Here is a 12,733-nt window from a genome sequence, read left to right as displayed (position 1 = left end):
ACGCATTGTTTCTTTTTTTTCTTTTTCTTTTTTTTTTACAAACTTTTTTTTATTAGGTACAAAACATATGGGGCCATATTCTCAGAGAAGTTACGATGGAGTAACTCAGGATACTCCATCGTAACTCCCTTTTTAGGCCAGTGTATCTATGCTCCTGATTCTCAGAATCATTTTTGCATAGATACACTTAAGATCCGCCATCTTACACTGGCGGATCTTAAATGTAATGACGCCGGCCGCTGCTAGATGGCATTTACATGAAGGAGTCATTTGCATATGCAAATGATCCTTCTACGCCGATTCCCGAACGAGTTCGCGTCGCGTAACCGTCGCTAACGTCGTTTGCGTAAGCGGAAACTTACCCCTGCTATATGAGGGGTAAGTTTCCGCAAGTCTCGCGTAGGCCATGTTACGGATGGCGTCGGGTCCCCGTCGTGTTTTTTCGTCGGATACGTCGTTTACGTAAGTCGTTCTTGAATACGACTTTACGTCAATGACGCACACGTCGGCGTCATTGACGTTTTCCGCCGAGAACTGGAGAATGCGCACTGGGCTTTTTGCAGCCCGGCGCATGCCCAGTTCTTTTGCATCGGGGGCGCGCTTCATTTGAATAGAAGACGCCCCCTTGGAGATCCGCCAGGCTACGCCGGGACACTTACACTCCGCTGTCCCAAGTTATGGAGCAAGTGGTTGGGGAATACAACACCTGCTCCAGTAAGTTGGGACAGCGGAGTGTAAGTGCCCTAAGCGCAGCAGGCGGAGATTCTTTCAGAATATGGCCCTATATCATGGAACCAGAGAAATCGTGTATATACAAATAATAATTATTGGGATTTATGACAAAATAATACATTGTACGGGGTCAGTAACAGGACGGGGCCTCAACACTGCCACCCAGTGGATGGTGCTCAATATTTTTTTTTTGGGGGGCGCAGCAAACCAATGCCAACCACCCTCCGTGGGAGACAGACTGGAATGCAGCGGCTCCTTGCTCCGGAGCCATTGCTTCTCCTCCAGGCCTAGCAAGAAGTAGGTCCTGAGTAGAACATAGTGAGATCCCAGGGAGACGGTCAGCTCCACCCAGGAGTATTCCAGAGTCTTGGGGCCAGATTCACAAAGAGATACGACGGTGTATCTCCTGATATCTCCAGATACACCATCGTGGGCCATATTCTGAAAGAATCTCCGCCTGCTGCGCTTAGGGCACTTACACTCCGCTGTCCCAACTTACTGGAGCAGGTGTTGTATTCCCCAACCACTTGCTCCATAAGTTGGGACAGCGGAGTGTAAGTGTCCCGGCGTAGCCTGGCGGATCTCCAAGGGGGCGGCTTCTATTCAAATGAAGCGCGCCCCCGATGCAAAAGAACTGGGCATGCGCCGGGCTGCCAAAAGCCCAGTGCGCATGCTCCAGTTCTCGGTGGAAAACGTCAATGACGCCGACGTGTGCGTCATTGACGTAAATTCGTATTCAAGAACGACTTACGTAAACGACGTATCCGACGAAAAAACACGACGGGGACCCGACGCCATCCGTAACATGGCCTACGCGAGACTTGCGGAAACTTACCCCTCATATAGCAGGGGTAAGTTTCCGCTTACGCAAACAACATTAGCGACGGTTACGCGACGCGAACTCGTTCGGGAATCGGCGTAGAAGGATCATTTGCATATGCAAATGACTCCTTCACGTAAATGCCATCTAGCGGCGGCCGGCGTCATTGCATTTAAGATCCGCCAGTGTAAGATGGCGGATCACGGGCCAGATTCACAAAAGAGATACGATGGAGTATCTCAGATCCCCCATCGTATCTCGGATTTTTTCTGGTCCTATCTATGTGCCTGGTTCATAGAATCAGATACGCATAGATAGGGCTGAGATCCGACAGTGTTACACTGTGTTACACTGTCGGATCTTTTTTTTGATTTAAAAATGGCGCCGGGGGCGTTCCCGCTGATTTACACTGAATAATATGTAAATCAGCGAGATACGCGAAATTCACGAACGTACGCGGACCCGACGCTGTGTTCTTACGTCGTTTCCGTAGCGGTTTTCCGTCGTATACTTACCCTTTCTAAAAGCAGGGGTAAGTATTGTTAAGTATGGCCGTCGTTCCCGCGTCGATTTTGAAATTTCCTACGTCGTTTGCGTACGCCGATTCACGAACACGCGCGTCGCAAGTCCCGCTCACGTCGCAACCACTGACGTCCTATTGACGTCAGTGGGAGCAATGCACGCCGGGAAATTCCCCGGACGACGCATGCGTATTTAAATCGGCGCGGGAGCGCGCCTGATTTAAATATGACACTCCCCTAGCCGCGGAATTTGAATTCCGCTGGGGGAGTTAGGATCTGCCGTCGCAAGTTTGGAGGTAAGTGTGTTGTGAATTTGACACTTTCCTCACAAACTTGCGAGGGCGGATCTTAATTCACATAGGTTACACGGATCTAAAGATCCGCTAACCTTTGTGAATCTGGCCCCACAAGTGTATCTATGCAAAAATGATTCTGAGAATCAGGAGCATAGATACACGGGCCTAAAAAGGAAGTTACGATGGAGTATCTGACTTACTCCATCGTAACTTCTCTGAGAATATGGCCCCATATCTCTGACTTACACTGGTCCTATCTATGCGCCTGATTCTCAGGGCCAGATTCACGTAGCGCAGCGGATCTATAGATCCGCTCGATCTACGTGATTTAAGATCCGCTCCCGCAAGTTTAGGAGGCAAGTGGCTAATTCACAAACCACTTACCTCCAAACTTGCGACGGCGGATCCTAAATCCCCCGGCGGAATTCAAATTCCGCGGCTAGGGGAGTGTCATATTTAAATCAGGCGCGTTCCCGCGCCGATTTAAATGCGCAGGCGCCGTCCGCGAAATTTCCCGGCGTGCATTGCTCCCACTGACGTCGCTAGGACGTCAGTGGTTGCGACGCGTACGTAAACTACGTAGTTCCGTATTCGAGAACGACTTACGGAAACTACGTAAAAAAATTCAAATTCGACGCGGGAACGACGGCCATACTTAACATTGGCTGCGCCTGCTTTTAGAAAGGGTAAGTATACGACGGGTACCGCGCTACGGAAACGACGTAAGAACACAGCGTCGGGTCCATGTACGGTCGTGAATTTGCGTATCTCGCTGATTTACATATTATTCAGTGCAAATCAGCGGGAACGCCCCCGGCGCCATTTTTAATTAAAAAAAAAGATCCGACAGTGTAACATAGTTACACCTGTCAGATCTTCGCCCTATCTATGCGTAACTGCTTCTATGAATCAGGCGCATAGATAGGACCAGTGTAAGCCAGAGATACGATGGGGGATCAGGAGATATCAGGAGATAATACACCGGAGTATCTCTTTGTGAATCTGGCCCATAGAATCAGTTACGCATAGATAGGGCTAAGATCTAACTGTGTTACACTGTCGGATCTTTTTTTCAATGTAAAAATGGCGCTGGGGGCGTTCCCGCTGATTTACGATAAATAATATGTAAATCAGCGAGATACGCAAATTCACGAACGTACGCGGACCCGACGCAGTCTTCTTACGACGTTTCCGTAGCGGCGTACCCGTCGTATACTTACCCCTGCTTTCATCAGGCGCAGCCAATGTTAAGTATAGCCGACGTTCCCGCGTCGAATTTAAATTTTTTAACGTCGTTTGCGTAAGTCGTTCTAGAATACGGACGGACGTCGTTTACGTAAGCGTCGAAACCACTGACGTCCTAGCGACGTCAGTGGGAGCAATGCACGCCGGGAAATTCCACCGGACGGCGCATGCGCATTTAAATCGGCGCGGGAACGCGCCTGATTTAAATAGTACACTCCCCCTAGCCGCGGAATTTGAATTCCGCCGGGGGATTTAGGATCCGCCGTCGCAAGTTTGGAGGTAAGTGGTTTGTGAATTAGCCACTTGCCTCCTAAACTTGCGGGAGCGGATCTTAATTCACGTAGAACGAGCGGATCTATAGATCCCCTGCGCTACGTGAATCTGGCCCTTGAAGTCATCGTCATTCCAGGTGGTGTTGGGTGGGATTCCATCCACGGCCATACCTGACATTTTGCCACTAGCGGTAACTACAAGCAGATTGGTGGTAAAGCCGGTGGAGGCATGAACTACCTGGGAAGTCCCTAGGTCGGTGGTGGCCACCACATTGGTCATGAAGGTAGGTAGGGTTGTGTTGGCCTTCATGGGACTCCCGGTGCAGACAAACACGACCATCACATCGTGATCGCCAGTTATCCAGAGAGCGTCCGTATTCATTTTCTGCAGGAAAACGTTTCCCTTTGAAAGACTCATGGGGCCAGATTCTCGTAGATTGGAGTAAAACTGTGCGGGCGTAACGTATCTCGTTTACGCTACGCGGCCGCAAGTTTTTTACGGGCAAGTGCTTGATTCACAAAGCACTTGCCTGTAAATTTGCGGCGGCGTAGCGTAAATTCGCCCGCCTAATTCAAATGATCCAGGTAGGGGGCGTGGATCATTTAAATTAGGCGCGTTCCCGCGCCGATCGTACTGCGCATGCGCCGCCCCTAAAATTTACCGACGTGCATTGCGCTAAATGACGTCGCAAGGACGTCATTGGTTTCGACGTTAACGTAAATGGCGTCCAGCGCCATTCACGGACGACTTACGCAAACGACGTACTTTTTTAAATTTCGACGTGGGAACGACGGCCATACTTAACATTGGTTGCCCCTCATGTAGCAGGGGCAACTTTACACGTCGCAAAAGCTACAGAAACGTCGTAAATTCACTGCGTCGACCGCGCGTACGTTCGGGAATCTCGCGTAAATAGCTAATTTGCATAGACGACGGGGGAAAACGACGTCGGCGACACCTAGCGGCGGGAAAAAAATTGCATGTAAGATCTGACAGCGTAAGAGCCTTACGCCTGTCGGATCTAATGGATATCTATGCGTAACTGATTCTTAGGCCCCGTACACACGATAGAATCCATCCGCTGAAAAATCCCAGCGAATGGGTTTCAGCGGATAGATCCTATGGTGTGTACACTCCAGCGGATCTGTTTCCGCGGATAAATCTCCCCTGGGATGGATTCCAGCAGATAAATATTTGTAGACATGTCTTCAAATCTATCCGCTGGAATCCATACCAACGGATTGATCCGCTGGTCTGTACAGACTCACCGGATCCATCCGTCCGAAGGGATCCCCCGCATGCGTCGTAATGATTCGACGCATGCGTGGAATTCCTTATATGACTGCGTCGCGCACGTCGCCGCGTCATTATCGCGGCGACGGCGCGACACGTCATCGCCAGAGGATTTCGGTGCGGATTTCGATTCGATGGTGAGTACACTCCATCGCATCAAAATCCGCGCAAATCCTCGAGAGGATTTATCCGTGGAAACGGTCCGCTGGACCGTATCTGCGGATAAATCCTCCCGTGTGTACGGGGCCTAAGAATCAGTCGCATAGATACGCCGGGCCAGATTAGGACTTACGACGGCGCAAATGGCGTTGCGCCGTCGTAAGCCTTTTGAGAATCTGGCCCTTAGAGGCCACCACCGCAGACCCGTTATACACGTTCAGATTGGTGCTTTGAGACGCCATCACCAGAATGACATCATCGTTCCGTGGCTGGAAAGACAGCGGTGGCAAAACAAACGATTTTCGCCAGCTAATTTCCGGGAGCAGCTGCTCAAAGATGTAGCCGTAGGAATACATGGGATATTTTAGGTATTCTTCATGGCCGCTCAGAACGGCGACGGGTTTGTTGGCTTGTACGAAGGATCCCGAGAGGTCGCCGCCGAGCAGCTGGAACTGGGCGCCTTGGTAGGGGGAGAGCTGGAAACTTGCTGAGCTTCCAGATGTATAGGACTGGCCCTGGAATTTGACGGTGCCGCCATATAACGTCACGGTGATAGAATTCGCCTGGTCCAGGTTTAATATGGCAAATTGGGCGTTGCTTGGAAAGGCTGAGATGGGCGTGAGGGCGTAGTATTGTTTGTCTAGAAGATCCACCGGGTAGACGTATGACCAGTCATAGCCGCCAGTCCTCCGGACCTTGGAGATGACCGATATACTGCTATAACGGCACACGACAGGGCTGCCCGCTCTCGCCCCTCCTGTATGTAATCGCACTGGAGCCATTGTTGGAAAAAATAAGGAAACATGTGGATATAGGAGGGGTCAGAGTGGGAGATGAGGTACACAAAGAAGCTTTGAACTCTTATGCCGCGTACACACGATCGGAAATTCCGACAAGAAAAGTCTGATGTGAGCTTTTGGTCGGAAATTCCGACCGTGTGTAGGCTCCATCAGACTTTTGCTGTCCGAATTTCCGCCAACAAAAGATTGAGAGAAGGTTCTCTGTATGCAATTCTGACGCGCAAATAAAACGTGCATGCTCAGAATCAGAATCAAGCAGAAGAGCCTATTGAACTTCATTGATCTCGGCTCGGCGTACGTCATCTACGTCACCGCGTTCTTGGCGGTCCGAATTTCCGACAAGATTTGTGTGAACGTGTGTATGCAACACAAGTTTGAGCCAACATTCCGTCGGAAAAAAAAACACGGTTTTCTTGTCGGAATTTCCGATCATGTGTACAGGGCCATTTTGGGGTAGATTCAGATAGAATTTATGCTGGACGTCGTTCCCGCTTTGAAATTTTAATTTTTTTCATCGTTTGCGTAAGTCGTTTGAGAATAGGGCTGGACGTAATTTACGTTCACGTCGAAACCAATACGTCGTTGTGCCGTACTTGGAAGCAATGCACACTGGGATATGTACACGGACGGCGCATGACGTCAATCACGTCAGGTCATCATACATTTACATAAAACACGCCCCCTTCCACATTTGAATTACGCGCGCTTACGCCGGCCCCATTTACGCTACGCCGCCGCAACTTACGGAGCAAGTGGTTTGTGAATACTGCACTTGCTCCTGTAAGTTACGGCGGCGTAGCGTAAATACGATACGCTGCGCCGCCATATAATTGCGCGCCCCTACCGGAATCACCCCTACACCACTGTTTATGGTTTCCACTCATTTTTCATCACTTGAGTGTTTGGATTTATTATTTATATTAACCACTTAACGACCGCCCACTGTATATATACGTCCTCTTTTTAAAGCTGAATATCTCGGTAACGGCAGCAGCTGCTGCCAGAACCGGGATATCCACCTTTACAGTGGGCTGCCGTGTAAACGATAACGGCGGTCTCCGCGGCGGATTCGCCGCGAGATCGCCGTTATCGGTGGCGGGAGAGGGGCTCCCGCCGCTTTTCCGCGCCCTCCGCCGCTTACCGGAGCCGTCGGTAGCGGCGGAGGAGATCCGATGCTGCCGCCTGGAGAGTGAGGACTTGAGTGAGGGCAAGATGGCCCCCACCCGTCCTCATAGCTCTGCTGGGCGGAAGTGACGTCAAAACGTCAGTCCCGCCCAGCCTCTTAAAGAGACAATTTTTTTTTTGTCATTTTTTTAAATGACAAATTTTCCTTTTTTTTTTTCTTTTCTTGCATTGAAGCCTAAATATGAGATGTGAGGTCTTTTTGACCCCCGGATCTCATATTTAAGAGGACCTGTCATGCTTTTTTCTATTACAAGGGATGTTTACATTCCTTGTAATAGGAATAAAAGTGATAATTTTTTTTATTTTTTTATTTCAGTGTAAAAAATAATAAAATTAATAAAAATACATAAGAAAACAAAACAAATTTTTTTTTTAAAGCGCCCCGTCCCGACGAGCTCGCGCGCAGAAGTGAACGCATACGCGAGTAGCGCCGCCATATGAAAACGGTATTCAAACCACACATGTGAGGTATCGCCGCGATCGTTAGAGCGAGAGCAATAATTATAGCCCTAGAGCTACTCTGTAGCTCAAAAAATGCAGCCTATAGAATTTTTTAAACGTCGCCTATCAAGATTTTTAAGGGTAAAAGTTTGACGCCATGCCACGAGCGGGCGCAATTTTAAAGCGTGACATGTTGGGTATCATTTTACTCAGCGTAACATTATCTTTCACAATATATAAAAAAATTGGGCCAAATTTATTTTTGTCTTATTTTTTAATTCAAAAAAGTAATTTTTTTCCAAAAAAAGTGCGCTTGTAAGACCGCTGCGAAAATACGGTGTGACAAAAAGTATTGCGATGACCGTCATTTTATTCTCTAGGGTGTTAGAAAAAAAAATATATATAATTTTTGGGGGTTTTAAGTAATTTTCTAGCAAAAAAAACTGTTTTAGTCTTGTAAATCCCGAATCTGAAAAACAGGCTTGGGGCTTAAGTGGTTAATTTGTATCACGTTATTTCAAGTTTATTTCAATTCACAAAGTGCTGCCCTATTTGTTCCCGTATTGTCATTTCATTTGGCCTTGCCACCTTCCATTCCTGTGCCATCTCTATGTTCTGTTGTGAGTCCCGTCACTAATGTAGATTCATGATTTTTCTCTCCTCCGTAGGGTCATCCTCTCTCTACGTTGGCATGAACTTTGTTACCGCTTTCATGGAAGTCTCTCCGTGGGGAACAACCCAGTTTGAGCTCATCCTGAACGGGATGGACTGCTGTGCCACGGTCAATGTGACAATACAAGGTTGTAGCTTCTCCCAGATCGTTACCCTACAACAGGGAGAAATGGTCGCCCTCGCTATTCCAACCAGCGTGATGCTCAATGGGAGTTCCATCTCCTCCGCAGGAGTCATTGTCATTTCATCCAATAGCAGTATATCGGTCATCTCCAAGGTCCGGAGGACTGGCGGCTACGACTGGTCATACGTCTACCCGGTGGATCTTCTAGACAAACAATACTACGCCCTCACGCCCATCTCAGCCTTTCCAAGCAACGCCCAATTTGCCATATTAAACCTGGACCAGGCGAATTCTATCACCGTGACGTTATATGGCGGCACCGTCAAATTCCAGGGCCAGTCCTATACATCTGGAAGCTCAACAAGTTTCCAGCTCTCCCCCTACCAAGGCGCCCAGTTCCAGCTGCTCGGCGGCGACCTCTCGGGATCCTTCATACAAGCCAACAAACCCGTCGCCGTTCTGAGCGGCCATGAAGAATACCTAAAATATCCCATGTATTCCTACGGCTACATCTTTGAGCAGCTGCTCCCGGAAATTAGCTGGGGAAAATCGTTTGTTTTGCCGCCGCTGTCTTTCCAGCCACGGAACGATGATGTCATTCTGGTGATGGCGTCTCAAAGCACCAATCTGAACGTGTATAACGGGTCTGCGTTGGTGGCCTCTAAGAGTCTTTCAAAGGGAAACGTTTTCCTGCAGAAAATGAATACGGACGCTCTCTGGATAATTGCCGATCACGATGTGATGGTCGTGTTTGTCTGCACCGGGAGTCCCATGAAGGCCAACACAACCCTACCTACCTTCATGACCAATGTGGTGGCCACCACCGACCTAGGGACTTCCCAGGTAGTTCATGCTTCCACCGGCTTTACCACCAATCTGCTTGTAGTTACCGCTAGTGGCAAAATGTCAGGTATGGCGGTGGATGGAATCCCACCGAACACCACCTGGAATGACGATGACTTCAAGACTCTGAAATACTCCTGGGTGGAGCTGACCGTCTCCCCGGGATCTCACTATCTTCAGCAACTTCTGAATGAAGGTGTCTGGGTCATGTCCTACAGCACTGCTGGTAATCATTTTATTTACAGTATTCTGTCATTCCTACAATTGTATTATTATAGTATTTCAGCAATGATGCAAGCTGCACTGTCTGCACTGCAGAGATAATTTGAGGATTATTTCAGACAAAAATGTATGTAAAAAAAAAAAGGACAGTTACTGAAAGTATAGATTTGACCAACGGCCTACTTACCAAGGTTTCAGAATTAACATCTGAGATGTTAAACCCCTCCCATTAGTCTTTCATAGCTCCGCCCTAAAGAACCAGAAGATGTTCCCTTCCCAACCTGGGAAGGCCTAAAGTATTAATACTGCCCCCTAATATTAGGAACGTTGGAATGCAATGAAGGTCATCAGTAGATGAATAGTAAAGAGTAAGTCCTATCCCCCCTCCAAATCCCTCATCCCATCACATATCCCCTCCCCAAAATCCACCCTCCCCACAAACCCCCCCCCAATTCTCAAGTATCCAACCCATGAAAATCTCCACCCCCAAATCTTTGCTTTCGGCACAACTCATCTCTCAAATCACCTTCCCTCAAAATCCCCCATGCCAGCACAAATCTTCTCCCCTACCCAAATCCCCTGGCACAAATACTCTCCCCCCCAGCACAAATATCCAACCCCACAAAAATCTCCTTCCCCTAAATCTTTTATTTCAGCACAACTCCCCTCCCAAATCACCTTCCCCTAAAAAAAACTCCCATCCCAGCACCAATCTTCCCCCCCCTACCCAAATCACCTGGCACAAATACTCTCCCCCACACAAATATCCAACCCCATAAACAAATCTTCCATCAAATCCCCCCTGAGCACAAATCCTCTTTCCCCAGAACAAAATTTCAACCCCCATCCCAGCACAAATCTTTGCTCCCCCCCCATTATATTCCCAGTGCAATCCCTGTCTGAACTTACAGAACTTAGTGCATATGAGATGGCCGGGGTATGTCCTTCCTCCCAGGGACCCCCAGTGTTGTGTCATGAGTAGGGATGAGCTTCGTGTTTGAGTCGAACATCATATGTTCGACCATTCGTCGAATAACGAACGCTACGGGCCGTTCGCGCCAAATTTCGAATCGCGTGTCACGGCCCATAATTCACTGCGGCGTTGCAGTGCATTGCTGGCTGATGATTGGCCAAGCATGCACTATGACCCGCATGCTTGGCCAATCACAGCTTGCAAAAAACGGAGAGCCATAATTGGCCAAAGCCAGGGTGGCTTTGGCCAATTATGGCTCAGGGGGTTTAGTACACACCCCACACCTGCAGGTCGGCCTTGTGTAGTGTGTTGTGGAGGTTAAGAGAGAGAAGACAGAGAGAGAGAGTCATTTTTAGTAGGTAGATAGAGCAGGCAGGCTAGTCAGTTAGAGTTACAGTGTGTAGAGGATATATATACATCCCAGGTGTTGTATATATATTTATACACTGTATAGTTTAGCTAGATCAATTCTTCCTAATATACTGGCAGGCAGGTGATTGTGCTAAATCCAAAATGAACAGGGGAAGGGAGTCACCGCTCCAGGTGGGTCCAACAAGCAATCAGGAAACTCTCAGGAAACCAAAGGTGCTGGCAATGCACTAGGCAAATGTGGAAATTTCAAAAGGGATGGATAGCCGCACTCCAAAGGAACTTCAAAAGTTGTCTTTATTAATAAAATAAATGGAAATGCATCACAAAATACAGCCAAAGAATCGGGAAAAGGAGCAGCCGACGCGTTTCACACTAATTCAGTGCTGCTCCTTTTCCCGATTCTTTGGCTGTATCCTGTGATGCATTTCCATTTATTTTATTAATAAAGACAACTTTTGAAGTTCCTTTGGAGTGCGGCTATCCATCCCTTTTGAAGTTTCCACAGGTGATTGTGCTAGCTGCAGTATTCTTACATGGTTTATTGCCTGTGTCCTCTGTAGTTTGCACCTAAAGCTACGTGGTGTGTGTACTGTCTGTGTCTGTGATATTTTTCTCAGTGATTTTCATCCATATTGCAGGGACCAAACATTACATTAAAGCTGCAAGCAGTTTTAAATGACTTTTTTCTTATAGTAATCTCATTTTGTGCAGGGACAGTTCTAAACACGTGCCACTTCACATGCATACTATAGACACCCAGCAGGTCCAATATTTAAAGGAATTTTGCATTTTTTTTCACTTTAAACATCATTAAAATCACTGCTCCAGAAAAAACTACCGTTTTTAAAACTTTTTTTTTCCATTGATACATGTTCCCTGGGGCTAGACCCGGGTCCCCAAACCCGTTTTCCGACAATAACTTGCATATTGGGCTTTAAAATGAGCACTTTTGAATTCGAACGTTCGAGTCCCATAGACGTCAATGGGGTTCTAAATCTTCGTGCGAACGGTCGGTCCGTTCGAAGGTTCTGGTGCGAACCGAACAGGGGGGTGTTCGGCTCATCCCAAGTCATGAGGCATGTCAGAGCTGAGGGGGAGCCTCCCCCAGCTCAGAAGTATATTGTGGTGACAGTTTGTGGGGAGAGACGCCATCTGCTGCCATTGCTGGTGATTGTGGTGTTGTGGACCTAGGGAAGCCCGCAGGGGATGAGAGGTATGTGCCCTAGGTGCCCGGTGCTAATGATGATACCTCATTACAGTAGTGGTCAGTGTGCCCCATTACATTGGCAGTCAGTGTGCTCCCTTTCATTGGCAGTCAGTTTGCTCCCTTTCATTGGTGGTCAGTGTCCCCTTACATTGTGTCTCATTGGTGATCAGTTTGCCCCATTACAGTAGTGGTCAGTGTGCCCCATTACAGTAGCGGTCAGTGTGCCCCATTACATTGGTGGTCAGTGCCACCCTTACACTGTGCCTTTGTTTCATTGATAGTCAGTAAGAGCAGTGTACTAATCAGGAAAGCACAGGGAACGGGTGCCGGAAGAGGATAGGCGGCAAAGGAGGAAGGGGCGTGCTCTGAAATGTAGACACAAGATGTGACCAACCACATTGATCCCATGGCACAGAGCCCCTCTGATTGGCTCTGTGCCTTTGCTTATGATCTTGGCTGTCTAATGACTGCACAGATTCTATGAAATGTGCCGCATTGTGGGGGCAGTTTGGACACCCAGGGCCCCCCCAATAGGAGATTTGGGGCAAGTGGTCA

At 48.2% G+C, this 12,733-nt stretch overlaps 1 protein-coding gene across 1 annotated transcript in view; it reads left to right on the top strand.

Moving 5' to 3' along the window:
* Positions 1–8,437: 8,437 nt before the first annotated feature.
* The window catches only part of LOC120946154 (mucin-17-like), a 43,250-nt gene continuing 38,954 nt past the window's right edge, over positions 8,438–12,733 (top strand). The window contains exon 1 of the mRNA XM_040360957.1: positions 8,438–9,630. Within this exon, the coding sequence (XP_040216891.1) occupies positions 8,457–9,630 (1,174 nt within the window). The 5' untranslated portion in view covers positions 8,438–8,456. The remainder of the gene's footprint in view (positions 9,631–12,733) is intronic.

This window comes from Rana temporaria, chromosome 1 (genome assembly GCF_905171775.1).
Source record: "Rana temporaria chromosome 1, aRanTem1.1, whole genome shotgun sequence".
Taxonomy (NCBI): domain Eukaryota; kingdom Metazoa; phylum Chordata; class Amphibia; order Anura; family Ranidae; genus Rana; species Rana temporaria.
Note: the sequence above shows the minus strand (reverse complement) of the source record. Positions and strands in the feature narration are given on the sequence as shown.